Source organism: Asparagus officinalis, chromosome 8 (genome assembly GCF_001876935.1).
Source record: "Asparagus officinalis chromosome 8, Aspof.V1, whole genome shotgun sequence".
NCBI classification, from domain to species: Eukaryota; Viridiplantae; Streptophyta; class Magnoliopsida; order Asparagales; family Asparagaceae; genus Asparagus; species Asparagus officinalis.
This window is the reverse complement of record NC_033801.1, coordinates 129,688,435-129,707,253: the sequence shown is the minus strand read 5'-3', so window position 1 is coordinate 129,707,253 and position 18,819 is coordinate 129,688,435. Positions and strand designations below refer to the sequence as shown.

Sequence of the window (18,819 nt, the reverse complement as noted above, 5' to 3'; positions counted from 1 at the left end):
TACCCTTTTTATAAAGTATCGTTTCTTATTTAATCAACAACCAACAAGATAGATAAGTAACAAACTTCTTAGTACGAGTCGTAATCTGCGGTAAGCCCAAGCTAAAAGTTACACGAAGCCTTATGCTCATTAAGGCCCAGTTCCTGAGCCACATATATTGACTGGGCCTGACCTGGATGGACCTGACATGGCATTGTATGGCCTGTTATCTATAAACCCAATAGATAGCCCATGTAAACTACAGTAACGGATCTTCTCCATTTGGGTCGTTCCCTTGGCCCATAGCCCAATTATAGCCAATCAGCTGAAGCTTTACCTGCAGTCTCACTCAACTTGGATTTTGGTGGGAAATGGCTGTTGCTTTTGCCATTCCTAATCCTCCTTTAATAAACCTCAAAAATCCTCTCTTGATCCAAAAAATCCCAAACCCTCGCATTCGATTGAAGGTAATTGATGAAGAATTATAATCCTAAATCCCTTCCTCTATTCGGTTTCCCTTCTCTATTTCTTTCTTAATTTAATTTCCTTTGCCCTAATTTTAGCAGCGAATTCGTTGCTCAACTGCTGGCAACTCGAATGAAGATTCAAGACCCGAGACTCCTCAAGGTAGTCTTTTTTTTCTTTCAAATTTCTAGTGAAAATTTGTTTCTTTTTAGGTTTTTTTTTAGTCTATAAACCCAAAATTTTACCCTGATTTGATTTTAAACCTACCCAGTTACAAAATAACTGCTAGACCAATTATCGCAGTATAGCAGTATATAATTTGGATTTATGAATGATTTTTGGAAGCGGGTGGGTGGGTTTAAAAATAATCAAGGTAAAAATTTGGGCTTATAAACAGAAAACCCTTCTCTTTGTTGTTTTGATTGATAATATATTGTTGTCTTGGTTTCTTAGAGGAGGAAGTGAAGGATTTGGGGGTTAGGGCAGCGCTTTGCACGCTGAGATTCTACAAACGTGAGTTGGTGCTTTTTATATAAATGATTTTTGAATAAATTTTCACTGTAGACCCAAATGACCTTTTAATTACCAAAATCAACTGTTTTTTTTTAATTATCAAAATCGACCCGTTTTATGCCATGTAGGCTTAATCCCGTTTCCTAATTAGTCGGGGTTGCCAACCCTGACTGTTTAGGAGTTGTTAAACCCCAATTAGAAGCCTTAAAACCCGATTTTTAATACCCTAAATAGTCGGGGTTGGCAACCCCGACTAATTAGGAAACGAGATTAAGTCTACGTGGCATAAAACGGGTCGATTTTGATAATTAAAAAAAAAACGGTCGATTTTGGTAATTAAAAGCTCATTCTGGTCTACAGCGAAAATTTGTTCATGAATTTTTTGGGAAAAAGTTATTGCGAGAATTGAGTTGATTTGTGACTGTCTATGAGCAGGGGAGATATCTCCATTGCTTCCTTCGAGCTGCCGTTTTGTGCCAACCTGCAGTGAGTACTCGATGGAGGCTTATAAGAAGTACGGGGTCGCAAAGGGCACGATACTGACAGCTTGGCGCCTTTGCCGCTGTAACCCACTTGGTAACTCTATTTCTTCATGTTATTTAGTTGTATTTCTAGATTGTGGACTTGTTGGTTTTTGTCTTGTTAAGATTAAGTAGTTCACTTCCATTAAGATTATGAAATATACATCTTGCATCGTCCGATCTTATCTTGCATCGTCCGATCTTCGATTATAAGTTTGCAAAGATAAACTATAGATTTGGAAGTTTAAATGACACTCTTCTGAACGTGCATTTGAGGGGGAAATACCTCTTGTTCTCTATATTTTTTTTCATATTAAAATCATTATAATTTATAGATAATGTCAGTGTAGTGAATCATATTTCAATGAGAGGACATACAGGGCTGAAATTGATAATTATGTGTCTTGCTAGTTGCTGGTCTGACAGCACAAAGCGGTTTCCCTCCACAAAAACTGCAGGAAGGCTGAACTATGCAAAGCTGTAGAGGTTTTAAATCAAAGAGATTCCCCATGATTCATATGTAGATGTGTAAGTCTCACATTTGAGAAGAAACTGATATCAGACTGAATTACACTGAATATTACACCCAGCACCACTCCACAAGGTATAAGATTAGGGTTTCAGTGTTAATTAGTAATTGCTTTATGCTGTGGAGTTGACATTCTCAGAAATATCAAAAGACTTGTGTTTATATATGATTCTCATATCAGATTATAATTTATTGTTTAATTAAAATGGTTTTCAGCTAAAAATTTGAAGGGTTTTTTCGATATTAGTCCCTTAAATCTCTGTTAATTTGATATTAGTCCCTTAAATATGTGTATTTTGATATTAGTCCCTCAAATTGCTTAAATATATCTATAAGAGCCCCTCTGTTAAAATTTCTGTCCAAATTCTCTAACCCTAGTTTGGTTTATAGTAACCAAGGATTTCCAATTACGAACATACCCCCACACGCATTGAATACACCCACCAAACTAATTTCCTCATCTTTCTCTCTCTGCCTCTTTATTTCCCACTCTCTTTAGAAGAAAAGGGGTCATCTTTCTCCCATTGGAGGCATCGGCGAATGTGGGAAGCGACAGGAACTCGAACTCCTCGACGTCGACAGCGGCGGCGGAGGAGTCGGCGATCGAGATCATGTCGAAGGATAAGGAGGAGGCGGCGTCTTCTCCGCCGCACCAACGGGAAAAAGATGGCTTCTTTCGAAGGTTGGCGGGTCTTGGATCGGTGATTGATGGCGACCATGATTCTTCTTCGAGATCGTTGTCGGGATTTTGAGGTTGCATTGATGGGATTGTTTCCCCTTTGTGATGGGAAATTACTTGTATTTGATTATTTGTTTGAGAGGGAGATGTTGACATAAGGAAGAATCTCTTTCTATTTCCCACTCAAAAATGGTAAAAGGCCCTTGGAGAGGATGAGTTTATTGTGAGTAGACCATTGGAGAAGATGAAATAGGTAGCGGGTCCGGTTTGGGTGTCTTAACGGGTTTGTAATTTTGGGTTTTAGAGGGGAGGGTATAACTGTCCATTCCCTATAAAAGTTATACATAACGAAATATTCTATGGAATTTATAACCCCAACTAACTTTAGGGACTCTTATCATTATATTTAGCAATTTTTTTTTTTTGAGAAAAAGGATGAATTACTGTTAATCATAACAGTAATTCAGCCAGCTAAATTAATATTAAAACTTGGTTGTTACAAACAGATACACACCCCCAACCAAGAGTGTGTACTCTAGTTCAAACAAAAATTACAAATCAAAAGAGCTCCTGCTCCACAACATAGGATTATCCTTTCCCAAAGCAAAGAAGAAGCTATCAACTACTACCAAAACAAAATAGCAGATCACTGTATCTTTAACCAGAGTTTTAAAACTCAAGAACCAAAAAAACTTCAAGAATTTGGAGTTAAGAATCATTCAAGTTGAATCACTGTACTCGCAATTCCTCCAGCATCGACATGTCCTTCAGCAGCTCTTTTCCTTCTCCTCTCTTGAAGCCTAGCAGCTCGCGCAGTTATAGGTTTAGAACCTAACCAAAATGATGAAAATGTCAAAATTTTGCTCAAAATCTCCAGGGATCTCTTCTTGTTAGAAAAGATTCTATCGTTACGTTCCTGCCAAATACACCATATAAGAGAACAGATAGTAACATGTCTTTCCACCTTACTGTTATCATCTTCTCCCATAAACCAATTAATCCAAATCTCTTTTAGGGAGTTCAATCTAAAATCATTTTCAATCTTCAATTTATATTGGATAGATCTCCAAATAGAGAATACAAACTCACACTCCACAAACAAATGGAAATGACTTTCCACTTCTTTAGAACAGAAGCTGCACATCAAATCCAGATGAATTCCCTTCTTCTCTAAATTATCTTTTGTATTTAAACCTTGTCTTAATGCCAACCAAACAAGAAATTTTACCTTTAAAGGGACAGGAAGCTGCCAGAGATTTGCACAATCAAATCTTAAACCCCCATCCATAAGAAACTGATAATATGATTTAACTGTGAAACTGCCTTTAGTTCCCCAAAACCATATCCTCCTGTCCTCCCTTTGATCAAAGATTAACTCTCTAATATCATTCAACAATTTGAAATATTGGAAAACCAAATTTCCAGTCAATTGCCTTCTAAACTGAATATTCCATATCCATTCATCATTCACTTTCTTTCTCAAACTGCTAATGGAGGCAAAAGAAGAAGAAGTGATGTTAAAAAGGGAAGGATACTTAGAAGCAAGGGTAGAAGAACCTACCCATTTGTCAAGCCAAAACAAAGTTCGATTACCCCTCCCCACCTCCACAACAGAACTGCATAAAAAACTCTCAACATTATCAAAACAATTCCTCCAAAACTGAGTTAATAAATTCCTACCAGAATAAAAAAATTCTGTCCAATTTCTTCTCTCAAAATACTTGTAGAAACTGATTTGCTTCCAAAGTTCCAGTTTATTATCAAACTATTTCCAAAGCCATTTCCCCAACAGAGCTTTGTTCATAACTCTTAAATTTATTACACCCAAACCTTCAAAATTTTTAGGTCTACAAACCTCCTCCCATTTGACCAAATTAGAAGAGCCTTTATGATCAAGAGATCCAGTCCACAAGAATCTCCTTCTCATTTTATCAATTTTGTCAATAAGCCACATAGGAAAAACAAAGAAAGACAGCCAAAAAATTGGCATAGATGAAAGAACAGAATTGACTAAAACAAGTCTGCCCCCTCTTGACAAAGACTTTCCTTTCCACAAGGCTAGCCTTCTTTCTATCTTCTCAATCAAAGGAGACCAGTCTTCTTTTTTTAATTTTCCAGGTCTCAAAGGAATTCCAAGGTAAGTAATGGGGAAACTCCCACTTTTACAATTCAACATAATAGCCAAATTCTGTTGCAAAGTTTCATTATCCTCAAGAGCAATAAGAATACTCTTATTAAAGCTTATTTTTAATCCAGAAGCAAGTTCAAAACAATATAAGATCATCTTCAAAACTGTCAACTGCTCTTTTTTGTTTTTACAAAAAATCAATGTATCGTCAGCATATTGTAAACAACAAATTTTATGAGTCATATTGTTAGGACCTAAACCTTCAATAAGAAAAGACTCAACTGCCAAGTTCATCATCCTAGTAAAGGAGTCAGCAGCCAAAACAAAGAGAAGAGGAGATAAAGGGTCGCCTTGACGAACCCCTCTTTTGGACATAATCCAACAACCAACTTTACCATTTATGTTAATGGCAGACATACCTCCTTTTAAACACAAAGTAACCCAGTTAAGCCATTTAGCTCCAAAATTTTTAGCCTTCATAACCTCCAAGATAAAGTCCCAGTTTAGCATATCATATGCTTTTACAAAATCTAACCTTTTGTTATTCTGAAAACAATCATTTATAATTTCCTGAGTTGCTGCTACCCCATCCATCAAAAATCTATTTTTTATGAAACCAGACTGAACAGGATCAATAAGCATATCAAGCTTAGAATTCAATCTGTTAGTCAAAACTTTAGTAATCACTTTATAAATCACATTTAGGAGGCTGATAGGTTTATAATCAGAAACCGTAGAAGCCTCATTTTTTTTGGGAATAAGCACAATATGAGCATAATTGAGCCTATTTATTTCTAATTTGCCTTCATAAAATTCCTCAAACAATTTCATAATATCATTTTTGACTGTTTCCCAAAAAGTTTGGAAAAACAATGCAGAAAAGCCAGCTGGACCAGGAGATTTATCTCCATTCATATCAAACATTATATTTAGCAATTTGAGGGACTAATATCAAAATACACATATTTAAGGGACTAATATCAAATTACTAGAGATTTAAGGGACTAATATCAAAAAAACCCAAATTTGAAAGATGCTGGAGTTTCCTGATGTCTTACCCTCTACAATGCAGAAAACATTATGTTATTCTGTACTTATAGATTGAAAATTGGAATATATAGAAATTATACAAGGCTAAATTACTATCCTATATGCTGCAGGTGGAAGCGGATTTGATCCGCCAAGGTGGTTTGGTGAGGAAAAGCCATCTGATCAACGATAATGTTTGCTACAGCTCCTTTAATGTTGTATATTTAACTTTGTCTTGGTAGTTCAGGTATTGCTCTTACTGTGAATTATTGCATCGTATAACATTTAGTTTGTAGAAGGGCCTCGAGGGCTAGGTTTTTAGCTTGATCATGATATACTTAGTAGACTGCAGTATATCAATATTTAAAAGAATGCCATTGTATCATGATATTCATTTTAGAAGGCAGATGACAGGTGATTTGGTGTTGCAATATCTTAATTTGATGAATCTTGTTAATTCAAAGAATTTCTTGTATCATGATGATAAAAGAGAATGGATATGGGAGGCAAAAAAGATGTTTACTGTTAAGTTCTTTTATCATTTTCTTAATGATGGAGGTGTGAGATATGATTGTATGAATTTATGGGGCCTCCCTGTTCCTTTAAAGGTTAAAGTCTTAGTTTGGTTGGCTTTAAGGGAGGGTTTGAATACTAAAGATATGTTGAATAGAAAGGGTATTCATTTAGGGAAAACATGTTGTTTCTGTTCAAAAAAAGATGAAGATCATGCACATTTATTTCTTAACTGTGAGTTTGTATACTCAATCTGGAGATCTATTCCATTCAAGTTGAAAACTGACAATGATTTTAGAATGAATTCTTTGAAAGAAGTATGGCTATGCTGGAGTGGTGGTATTGGTGGAGATTCTAACTTAAAGAAGTTAGTGTTGATTTGCTCCCTGATCTGGTGTGTGTGGCAGGAACGCAATGATAGATTGTTTTCTAATAAACAGAAAGGATCTCTTCTCCTCCTGAATAAAATTGTGACTTATTCGGATCTCTTCTCCTCCTGAATAAAATTGTGACTTATTCAACCTTCTGGTTAGGTTCTAAAGAGATTTCTGCTCGAGCTGCTAGGTTAAACCTTCTGGTTAGGTTCTAAAGAGATTTCTGCTCGAGCTGCTAGGTTACAGGAAAGGAGGAGAAAAAAAAGCTGCTAGGAGGCTTGCTAGTGATGGCACAGCTGATGGCGGGATGGCTGAGTTCCAGGTGATCCAGTTGGAATGAAGTTTTCACAGAGTGCTTTTTGCGGTTTGGTTGATGGAAAGATAGTTTTTTTGGTTTTCTGCTGCTTTGTATAGCATGGGGCTGTATACAGTATACTTGTTTGCTATGTCGGTTTTTGTACTCTTTTTGGGAGATTATGTCTGGTGCTTTGGACATGGGGATGTGGATTGACTTTGTAAGTTTTTGGTTTAAACAGTAGTTCATGCTCTTTGGTTGGGAGTATGTTCTTTTTTTGTAACAACCAGTTATCTTAATTTAGCTGGCCGGAATATCTTTGTGGTATTCCATCCTTTTTCTCAAAAAAAAAAATGCCATTGTAGTGAAGTAGTGAAACCTAATGAGACAATAAATTGTGACTGATGGGTAATTAGCAATAAGCTAGATATGGACGTCATAGTGCACCAAAAGGAACTGTCAATTCTGCTGTAGATTGATTCTTATGCAGCTTTTTTAGTTTAAAATTTTAACATGATAAAAGTATCTGTAATTTCTCATCATTAACTATTTTGTCAACTATTTGTTTGTTTTCGGATGTATACTTAGTAGACGGCAATATATCAATATTTAAACAAAATATGTCAATTTTGGTTTGTTTTGAATGAAAGTAAATTTATAATTTGTACATTAGACTTTGCGATTTTCATGGGCAATAACCCATAATTTTGGAAAATTTTAGCTAGTTTTGAATGAATGTAAATGAAATTATGTGTGCATCAAAATTTGCTATTTTCATGGGCTATAACCCTTGATTTTTGAAAAACTTTGTTGAATTTTAATGAATGTAAATGAATTATGTGCACATTAAAATTCGCGACATTCATGGGCTATAACCTCCAAATTTTGTCAATATTGGTTTGTTTGGAACAAAAGAAATTTATTATGTTGACATCAAAATTCGTAACATTCATGAGCTATAACCTCCAAATTTTGTCAATTTTGGTTCTTTCTGAATAAAAGTAAATTTATTATGTGTTTATCAAAATTTGTAATTTTCATGGATTATAACCCACGATTTTTAACAATCTTGGTTTATTTCAACTGAAAGTAAGTTTATTTTGCGTACGTCAAAATTTGCGATTTTCATAGGCTAAAACCCAAGATTTTTAACAATTTTGGTTCTTTTTGAACGAATATAATTAATTTATGTGTAAGACAATATTCGCGATTTTTATGAGTATAATCCATGATTTTTGTCAACTTTCGTTCATTTTGAATGAATGTAAACTTATTATGTGTACTTCAAAATTTGTGATTTTCATGGTCTATTACATAATTTTTTAAAATTTTTGTTTGTTTTGAACGATTATATATCAATCATGTGTACGCCAAAATTCACGATTTTCATGAGCTATAGCTTAATTTTTTTTGTCAATTTTGGTTCATTTCGAACGGAAATAAATTTATTATGTGTACATCAAAATTTGCAATGTTCATTTGCTGCTCACAATTTTTGAAAATTTTGGTTCAGTTTGAATGAACATAAATAAATTCTATGTACATCACAATGTGCGATTTTTATGAGTTGTAAACCATATATTTTGTCATTTTTAGTTTATTTTGAATGAAAATAAATTTATTTTGTGAACATAAAAATTTGCAATCTTTATGGGTTGTATAATCCATAATTTTTGACAATTTCTGTTAGTTTGTACGGATGTAAATAAATTAACGTGTACATCAAAATTCTTGATTTTCCTGAGCTATAATTCACGATTTTTGTCATTTTTTGTTCGTTTTGAAAAAAAATATAAATTTATGATGTGCACATCAAAATTTGCATTCACGAATTCTTTAGTTTTTGTTTTTTTTCAAGTAAAAGTAAATTTATTATGTATCCATTAAAATTTACAATTTTCATTGGCTATAGCCCATCAGTTTTGACAATTTGGTATGTCTTGAATGAATGTAAATAAATTATGTGTACATTAAATTTCACGATTTTTATGAGCTATAACCCTTAAATTTTGCCAATTTTGGTTTGTCACGAACGAATGTAAATGAATTTTGTGTACATCAAAATTCAGGTTTTTCATACGCTATAACCCATGATTTTTTTCAATTTTGGTTTGTTTCAAATATATGCAAATAAATTATGTACACATCAAAATTCGCGATTTTCATGGGCAACTCACAAATTTTGTCAATTTTGGTTTGTTTCAAACGAAAATAAATTTATTGTGTACATTAAATTTGTGATTTTCATTGGCTATAACCTACGGCTTTTGACAATTTTGGTTCATTTTGAACAAATGTAAATAAATTATGTGTACATCAAATTCATCATTTTCATAAGCGATAACCCACAATTTTTGTCAATTTTGGTTAATTTCGAAGAAAGTAAATTTATTATGTGTACATCAAAATTTGTTGATTTTTATGAATGTAGCCTACGAAAATTTCAAATTTGGTTGGTTTTGAATGAGAGTAAATTTATTATATGTACGTTAAAATTTGTGATTTATATGGGCGTAATCCATTATTTTTGAAAATTTTCTTTAGTTTTAAATGAAAGTAAACTTATTATGTTTTTAGCACAATTTGTGATTTTCATGTGTTCCAACTCACAATTTTGGCAATTTTGACTCATTTAGAATGAAAGTAAATTTATTTTTGAATCCTCGACGACGACGAAACAGCTGGAGCTCCTCGATGACGACGACGAAACAGCTCCTCGACGATGACATAGCTCCTCGACGACAAGATCCGCTCCTCTGCTCGAAGACCAGGTTTGATTTTTAGGGTTTTTTTTTGTTGTTTCTCCTTTTCCTCAACGACAAGATCTGGCGTTCTAGGGTTTCCATTTTGGGGGTTTTTGGTTCGATCTAGGAGCTGGACTCAATTTGGGCCAAATTTAGGATTAGAGTAGAGAGAAGAAAGAGACGGTCGTGATTAATTTTGCCATTATGATCAGCGCTCTCTTTTTCTCCTTTTTCTCCTTTCTTTTTCTCCTTTTTCTCTTTTTTCCTTAACTAATTTGGGGGCTGGTTTGGCTTTTCTTGAACAAACTTGGGGTTGAATTATAAAGGGGGCTGGTTGGCTGTTCTAAATTATATTGTTTTTCCTTTTTCTCTTGTTCTCCTTGTATTTGTTTATATAACTAATTATATTAGTTCTAAATTATTAATTAAAGTAAAAATAGATTTCTTACAATGTTACATAACTTATATTTGTCAATTGTCATTGATTATACAAGCCAATGTTACATAATAATATAAGTATATAACATACAAATTGATCTATTTTTCTATATGCTCCTCTTCTATTTCTTGTCTTCTTTAACATTTTTGTCTTCAATTCTCCAAGAGATCATTGACATCCCGACGTATTTATTCACACCTGCAACATGCATTTTCCTTTAGTTTCTTATTTATAATCTCCACTTTACATAACAAAAAATATGAAAATATAATACGTATTTAATTTAATATTGATCTAAAGTGAATTATTTTATATATATATACAGTCGTGTCCCCGTATCCTACTTTTTACAAATTTGCTGTGTCCCGTACCCATACCCGTATCCGTACCTAGGCAACATAGATTGACACATATACATGCATGCATCTCCTTATAATGGCAAGATTGTTTTTAGTTTAATTAATGATGTACATCATACATGCAATATAATAAAAAATTTTACGCTACACCAGTATGAATTATATAAATCCACCTAGAAATCAAAAGGACGTGCAAATAAATTAATTTGATTTAACTTCATCGTATCTGATACATCTTGCATACATGTGAAATACACTAAACAGTTTGGTATGAACCATTGGGCATCAAGGGTAGAAGTTTCCAAATAATGGATGGGCGATAGATATCAGTGTACACTACGTATCCTTGATTAAGGCCAGAATAATATGCAAATGAATTTACATGAATTACAATTTTCAACTTCAAATTCATAAACCATAATAGAATGAAAATTTGGGGTGATTTATATGGAACCAAATAAAAAACAGAATCATAATATCAGTTTACCTGGAGAGGAAGAATAAAGTTGGAAATCAAGGAATCAGTAGAACACATTTCACAAAGTGCTGCAATTGCATGGCAAGCTTCCCTCCCTTCCTTACCCCCTCCAAATGCCTGATAAGCAGTCCCATATGCAGAAACATCTACATCGTCTGAATCAATACCAGGTTTTCCACTTTGTCCATTAGCTTGAGCAGTTTGATCAAGAGAAATTTCCTCACTGCTGTCAGAATCCATATAGTCATCATCCATCAAATATATGTTGTCTGTGGAGACCTTTCCAGCTAACGTTTTCAGAGCTGCACCACTAACTGAAGGCCACCCACTAGCTGTATATATACATCTCAGTTTCAATTTTACAGCCGACGTTACATAATGTAATATTTCGGTACTTTGAAGGAGTCTTTTTTCCCTCTTCAATGATATTCTCTGTGTTAGGAACTTTAAAGGTCTTTGTTTCAGGCAGTGTTTCCGATTCATCTTTCCTATGAAACAAATAAAATACAAGAGCGAAGAATAAATCAAAACAAGGATTAAAAGAAACAACAGGAAATTTACATAGCAAGAAACTGAATAAATCACACATATTACAGGGTAAGACCATAGTTGAATATTTAAAACATACATACATATTACATAAGCAGTAAAATATAAAGAGAATGTCCAGCAATGATCACAAAACTAAAAGTAAGATCAATTACACTTATCTTTCCCACAATTTTCCCTGAAAGCACACATCTTCCCCATAGTTTTTTCCCTAATGTTCGATGGAAACTAATAATACTATTAATAGAAGTGAAAGAACTCTTTTAGCATAGATATATCTCCTATATTTAAAAATTATAGGACTACTAATTATAAATAATATTTAATATATTTAAAAAATTAATGAATCTATTTTTGAACAAGTACAGTATAAGATTAGCTTTTTCGCTCTCCGTAATCCTCATCCTAAATCTAATATAGATCTAAAGACTCGAAATGCTGAAACTTGAAGATGGAATTCAACATTTTAAGCCAATGAAAAAATTTAAATCAAAATAAATCCTAAAATGTGTTAATTAATCAAGTATAATAAACAGGTTAGTATTGACTACTCATGCTCCCTGTTTTCTACATACGAGTTTACAGTTCAGAAAAGGGTTTAAAGAAGGCATATGCATATATTCAATTAGGATTTTGTGTTGAATTTAAAATAGATGTAAGGAGAAGAATTACACAAAACTTTGACTTGCACTAAGAAAGGAATACCGTTTGTTTCTACTCACGTCTTTTAAAATTGTAGTAAAAAGACAGTGTTTGTTGATGAAGATTTTAGCATGTTAAATATCTAAAAATTGTAAAAATAGAATATTTTCGATAAAAATGGCCACAAAAGTAGCTGGAGCGGATTAATATCATCTTCAAAGTTGAAAGGTATTCTTCCTTTTACTCATTGACAGAGCAAGTCAACTGTACTCAAGGTAGGGCTTTGTTGAAAGAAAGGTTAAGAAGAGATGCCATTACACTGAAAGGTAAGATGTGATTTTAAACTGGAGGGGATCAGGTCCCCCACGAAGTAAGGGAACAAAGTAGATCCAATGTGTCCCAACTAGACATTGTTGAACCTTGAAGTCAACAAAATTCTTAAGCCTGGTACTAACTAGACATTGAGGAGCATCTATATCATGCCCTCAGCCCACCAATTTCCAATCATGGTGTTGAATAAAGCTATGTAGAACCTAATTCTCAACTTACATGAAAAGTGAAGCATATTAACCATGGGATTCAAAAATTATACAAATCAAATAGCCAAAACGAAAGGGAAAATCGAGAGGATAGGATACCTTAAGCTTAATTTATTCATAAATCAAAATAGTTAGAAAAATGTAATTGACTTATCTCAAGACAAAGTATATGAGAAGTTTCTGCAAGTATTTTGGCTAGGTTAGCCATTTTCCACTTATCTTGAAGTTTGAGTAAATACAAATCCACTATGACTAAATCATTTAGAAACTCTAAGAGTCAACTAGATGTACAAAGTAAGAGGGCCATATTAATACTAGAAAAATGAATTGCAAACATCGCAAGCTAAATATGACCTTATATAACTGGGTGCAAAATCCTAGTTGGGATTCTTGAGAATTGCCCAAGATGACGACAAAAATTTCAAATTTAACTCATTGACAGCCTAAAACACCTCTCATACTCAAAGCAGAACCTTACTAGGAGGGGTTGCTAAATTTTCTGCTAAGTTTTTCGTTTTTCTTTTTTCCATTTCCCTTTTCATCAGTTCGGTCGTGTGCGCACATGCAATTAGGGTGGGTGAGGGTGACAAGTGTGTGTGGTGGTGGTGGTTGTGTTTTTTATTTTTTTTTTGTGTGTGGGGGGGGGTGTGTGCTGTTGGGGGGGGGGGGGGCGGCTGTGGTTGAGAGCGTAACCCATTTAAAACAACACACCCCGAAATTCATTTGGATTTTCCTTAATAAATAAGGTTGTATGAGACTATTGAAAGGCGATGAATTATTAAAAATTGAAATAAAATTTGTGTTAGCTTAATTTGGGTGTGAAACCTAGGCTTCTGGTATGAAATCCTAGGCCAACATCTGTTCCTCTTCTTCCGGCCGTCAAACCTCTATCTTCTCCCGTTCACCCTACGGGTAGCCGACGACTACCCGTAGGACATCGCATCACCCTCATCCCGTCGCCGCGTCGTCATCAGTTCAACATTGTCGCACTCGTCATCATCGGATCTCCACCTCGTCATCGTCGTTCAGTTCACCGTTGTCGTCGCACCACCTCCAGATGTCTCTCACGTCGAGTCTGTTCAGACCGACGAATGTTTCGTTTTCTTTCGTCCTTTATTTCTCTGTTAATTTCATTTTGTTAGTTAATTGCATGAGTATATTATCTCTAAACTCTTATCTTATATTCACTGCTTAGATTATAATGGTGAGTTGAGAGTAACTGAACATGCGACTGTTAAACATTGATATTGATTGTTGAACTTGCGCAATGATAATGAATATTGCAGTTAGATTGATCGAGATTGGAATTATTCATAATTATCAATGCAAATCTTGTTAAAATCCATCTGTCGCATTAATCGTTTCGAAATTAATTTCCTACCGAAGATCATGGATTTTGACGAAACGGTACGTTGTTTTCCAATAGACCCCTTGTTCCGTTCCGCATCACCTTCTCTCTTAGAGCCCTTATAATCCCATTGAAAGTAGCAGCAACATCAGTGAAGTTAGCAATTCCTCCACCAATTAGAAGAGCTCTCTTGCGACCATCAGGGTCTGCAGTTGCACACTATAATAGCAAAATATAAGAGTAAGCGTTTAGTGTAAGCGAGAGGATTATGGTTTATTACTACTAACTAAAAATGTTGTGAATGTCATAACTGAAGCAATCACTATGTAATATATTTTCTTCCATATTTCTTGATGATATATCTTTCTCCCTCGCCATTCTCTCATCCTCTAAATCTTATAAAGGAATAATCTACTTCATGTATAAGCACGAGTGCGCTGATTTACTGGCACATAATTAGATTCTTTGTGTTGCTGTTGCTGCTAATTGTCCATATTGGGAAAGTAAACTGTTGAGATGAGAAGATTAGCAGAATTAAATTAGACAGCTAGAGTTTTAGTAATGATTCTCTGGAAGTTTTGATTATAATCTCAAAATTGAAAAATAGATGCAGTTCAAACTTTAGCTCCTAAGAGGTGCAAGTAACTGCTGATCCCCTCTTACCGAAAACCTCCCGTTAGATCTCTTTACACCTCTACAAATATCCATCCCAGCTAATATCCCTTATTTGAAGGTGTCTAGAAAGTTAGTTTTTCAGTTAAGTAGGTTAGATCTCTTTACACCTCTACAAATATCCCTCCCAGATAATATCCCTTATTTGAAGGTGTCTAGAAAGTTAGTTTTTCAGTTAAATAATGGATTTAAACTAAAAGCTAAATATCATAAAAACCCCTTAACTTTTCTGATAATCAGAAAACCTTCCTTTAACTTCCAAAATATCAAAAAAATTAAAAAAAAACCTTAAGTTTAGGGGTTACAAAAACAACCACCTTTGATTTCGAGATGTTAGCGAGGTTTTCTGATAAAATCTCAAAATTAAAGGCAGTTTTATGATAAAAAGTTAAAGTAGGGTTTTGCGATAATCCCTACACTTAGGAGGAGGAGGAAGGGACTTAGGAGGAGGGGGAGGAGGTTCTGATATTTTGAAAGGTAAGGGAGGTTTTCCAATAATTGTACAAAGTTAAGGTGGGGTTTCTGATATACACCCTAAACTAAACATTCTTCATTTTGTTTTCATTAGTATAAAAATACAAGTAAAAAGTGCAAATGAAGAAACCAAGTAAAACAAATCTCTTACATCAAGAACAACTCTAGCTAGCATACTGCAAAACCTCATCCTCATTCGGGGCACCACTGTATTCTGCATAGTTCCCAAGCTCAGATGCATAACCCAAGTCTCCAACCTGAGTGAAGCTCAAGATGTTAGAGGATATACATCTACGAGACCAATTGATCCACTTCAAGTCTCCAACCTGAGTGAAGCTCAAGATGTTAGAGGATATACATCTACGAGACCAATTGATCCACTTGGAAAGAATTGACGGTATCAGAAGTAGTGGATCAGTAACACCTCCTACGTTTAACTAGGAGATGTAAATAATCATTATTTGATTGATCTAACAAAATAATATGGATAGTAACATGACAGAATGCTCACTGTATCAGCATATATGACACTGGCACCACCACCAGCCACCATCGTCCGTATGCGTCCTTTCGGGTTCAAAACGGTGAACTTCAGAGAAACGCTTGTCTGAAAGTAAAATGCCAGTTTTTGGCAGAGATCAGTGCATGGAAACTGTAAAGACAAACATCTTAACATGCATTGTAACATATTTCTAGGCTCCTAGCCACTATAACTTTCTTGCATCAAGTTCAATAATCATAATTCAGTTTGTATTATTCATAAGAAATTTTCTGAAACAGAAAGGAAATGTAAGTACATGTGTAATTAGACCCAAAAAAATCAGTATTTAGTGAAAATTTTCCGTTACCTTCTCGTCCAGTCCATGAATAAAGCTTTCTGTAGCACTCAGAACTCTACCAAAAGGAAGTGGAAACTCTATATCACCCCCACCTGTTTATTTGACAGTAAGGATTTAAAAGTCACATTTCTGAGAAAAAAATCAAGGCAGTTCTGAGTTAAAAAAAAGAATACTTGTTGAAATTCTTGAAAGCTGCTGTATCAACCAGTTCTCCACGCATATCTAATGGGTAAGGCTCCCCATTTACCAAGGTAAATGGATTCATCTCAAGAAAAGTAAAATCCAGATCTGTAATTAATCCGGTTGAATCAGTTAGGGGCTGTTTGGTTGATGTATTTGGCATTGGGGGTTGGGCAGAAAGCCTGCCAAAAGTGTTCTTTTGGCAGGCTTTCTGCCCAACCCCCAATGCCAAATACATCAACCAAACAGCCCCTTACTGCAAGGCCAAGGAATCATGAACCTTGATGCTCATTATGAAAAAGCAGATGTTTAAATTTTGCACATGTACTGAATGTGTGACCTGATACATGCTAGAAAGGTTCTTTCTAGCAGTAGACTCTACAACTTGTATATTATAGTTGTAACAACTTTTGTGAAATAAATGAGTAAGCACTAGGTCCTTAGGTATACCTTGGAATACAGCAAACACCCCTTTTATGAATTCTCCAATTTTCCCTCGCACCTGAGACAATAGACGTTAATTATGAATGAAGAAGGTAATGCCACTCAAGCTTATAAGATTCGCTATGCTACAAGTAAAAGATGCAAAGAACAAGAGAAATCAAGAGTTGTAATTCAAAGACAATCAGAAATAGGTTAGTAACTTGATACAATGAATAGGATGGCTCATAATGTTTCACCTCAAGCGGAAGGGTTGCAATCAATGGTGCACATGCTTCTAGTGTCATGGGCTTCTCGGTGGGGAGGACCTCAAGCGGAAGGGTTGCAATCAATGGTGCACATGCTTCTAGTGTCATGGGCTTCTCGGTGGGGAGGACTGTAGTCTTAACCTGCAGTAAAAAAAGTGGTATCAGTACCACCTATCGGTAATATAATAATGAAATTAAGTTCTAACAAATACCTTTGTCCCAATTCTCTTCAATTTCAATTCCTCCACACTCTGAGAAGCTAATAGTAGAACCAAGCCTCTCCGAAACAATTGAAAGGTACTATTGTTTTCGGTAAAAGTTACCTTCATTACTGAACTCATTATAATATTAATGTTTACAAAGAATTCAGATCTTAATCAAAAGAAAAGAAGAAAAAATTACAACTTTCTCGAAAATAAACACAAGATCTGTTCGTCGTCTCTTGCTTGTGTGGGTCTTTAGCCTGTGACGGGGATGTCGATATCCGTGGACTACCTGGCAATCAGATCAGGTCCAGCGCTTCGTCGATCCGCGAGGAGATCTAGAAACAGAAGCGCCTATCTCGATAAAAGCGAGATAATTGCTTTTCTTAGAATTATCACAACGGGATAATACTAAGGATTGGATGCGGGTGATGTAGATCTGAGGACTTTCGATCTCTTGTGTTGAAGAACTAGATCACTCTTCAGTTCGGCAGGGCTTCGCCAATTCTCCAAAATTCCAGATCTGAAAAAATGAGGGTCTGAGGCTTGTATTTATAGGCTTCCAGGAGATCCGGGCGGTTAAAACTGATCGAAAACCGTCAAAAACACGTCCCAAGTGCGAGACAGCTCGGGGTGTCTCGCACCTGTGCGAGACAGTTTGTACCCTCTTCAGTATTTTGGCTCTAATTATTTCATCCGAACTCAGATTTGAGTGATTCAAGATGTGTTGGAAAGCTGACAAAGAGATCTACAACTTTGATGTTTTGAGTTTCTTCAGATTCTAAACGAATCATAGTCAAAACAGCTCCACAAGTTCCGAGACACCTTTGGGTGTCTCGGCCAGCTCCGAGACACCTTTGGGTGTCTCGGCGCTATTTTGGTCATAACTTCCTCATATGACCTCCAAATGACCTGATTCCAGATGTGTTGGAAAGATGACAAAAATATCTATAACTTTCCTGTTTTGAGTTTCTTCAGATTCAAAACGAATCATGGTCAAAATAGCTCCACAAGTTCCGAGACACCTTTGGGTGTCCCAGTTCAGTCTGAGACGTTCCGTTATGCCTGTTTGTTCGTTTTTGCCGTAACTTCTTCATTCGAACTCTGATTTGAATGATTCAAAGTGCGTTGGAAAGCCGGAGAGGAGATCTACAAGCTCCAATGATTGGATCATTATGGAGTCAACTGGGACACGAGGGGCGTTGCGCCTTTTGTAAACAACGCGGGGCTCCCGATCAATTCGTATCCTCGTTATTCTGAAACTCCGTTGCTTCACATAGTTCGCCGATTCATTTCAAGCGCTCGTCGACATCAATCAAGCTTCTATGAACCGGATAGTGACGTTCATCGTCGTTCCTTAACACTGAGCCGTTCATGGAGACCTATAGGCAATTTTCGATGCCTACAACTATTCTTGGTCATATGGAACAAAAGGCTCGACAATGAACGTTGTGATCGGAGCCTTGCATCCGCGCATCTCAACCTAATGTTATTAATTGTGTAATACGCTCATTGCGTTAATATTTAAGTGAAATAGTCAGAGGGGCTAACATAAAAAATCAGTGTTGATTCTAGGATCACCTCGATGCCTAGGCGTTCTTTAACAAATTGAGCCACCTGAGCCATATCCAAGTTCAGG

General features: G+C 35.4%; 1 protein-coding gene and 1 pseudogene across 7 annotated transcripts; one reads left to right on the top strand and one right to left on the bottom strand.

The window, feature by feature from the left end:
* Positions 312-7,362, top strand: LOC109851330 (UPF0161 protein At3g09310). Of its 7 annotated transcripts, none has more exons than XR_002249771.1 (6): positions 312-446; positions 543-606; positions 898-957; positions 1,393-1,533; positions 5,975-6,090; positions 6,948-7,362. XR_002249771.1 is itself a non-coding variant. In XM_020421403.1 (5 exons), the coding sequence occupies exons 1-5, from the start codon at positions 351-353 to the stop codon at positions 6,034-6,036; spliced, it is 420 nt and encodes a 139-aa protein (XP_020276992.1). In that variant the 5' UTR covers positions 312-350; the 3' UTR covers positions 6,037-6,750. The 7 variants fall into 7 exon arrangements, 2 of the variants coding, with proteins under 2 accessions (XP_020276992.1, XP_020276991.1); XR_002249769.1 differs by having other exon boundaries at positions 6,939-7,361; XR_002249770.1 differs by having other exon boundaries at positions 6,970-7,360.
* The window catches only part of LOC109851331, a 9,659-nt pseudogene continuing 1,050 nt past the window's right edge, over positions 10,211-18,819 (bottom strand).

Coding starts and splice junctions, on each gene's coding strand:
- LOC109851330 (XM_020421402.1), top strand. CDS start 351: ATGGCTGTTGCTTTTGCCATTCCTAATCCTCCTTTAATAAACCTCAAA. Junction 958..1,392: donor CACGCTGAGATTCTACAAAC/GTGAGTTGGTGC, acceptor GTCTATGAGCAG/GGGAGATATCTCCATTGCTT. Junction 1,534..5,974: donor TTGCCGCTGTAACCCACTTG/GTAACTCTATTT, acceptor TATATGCTGCAG/GTGGAAGCGGATTTGATCCG.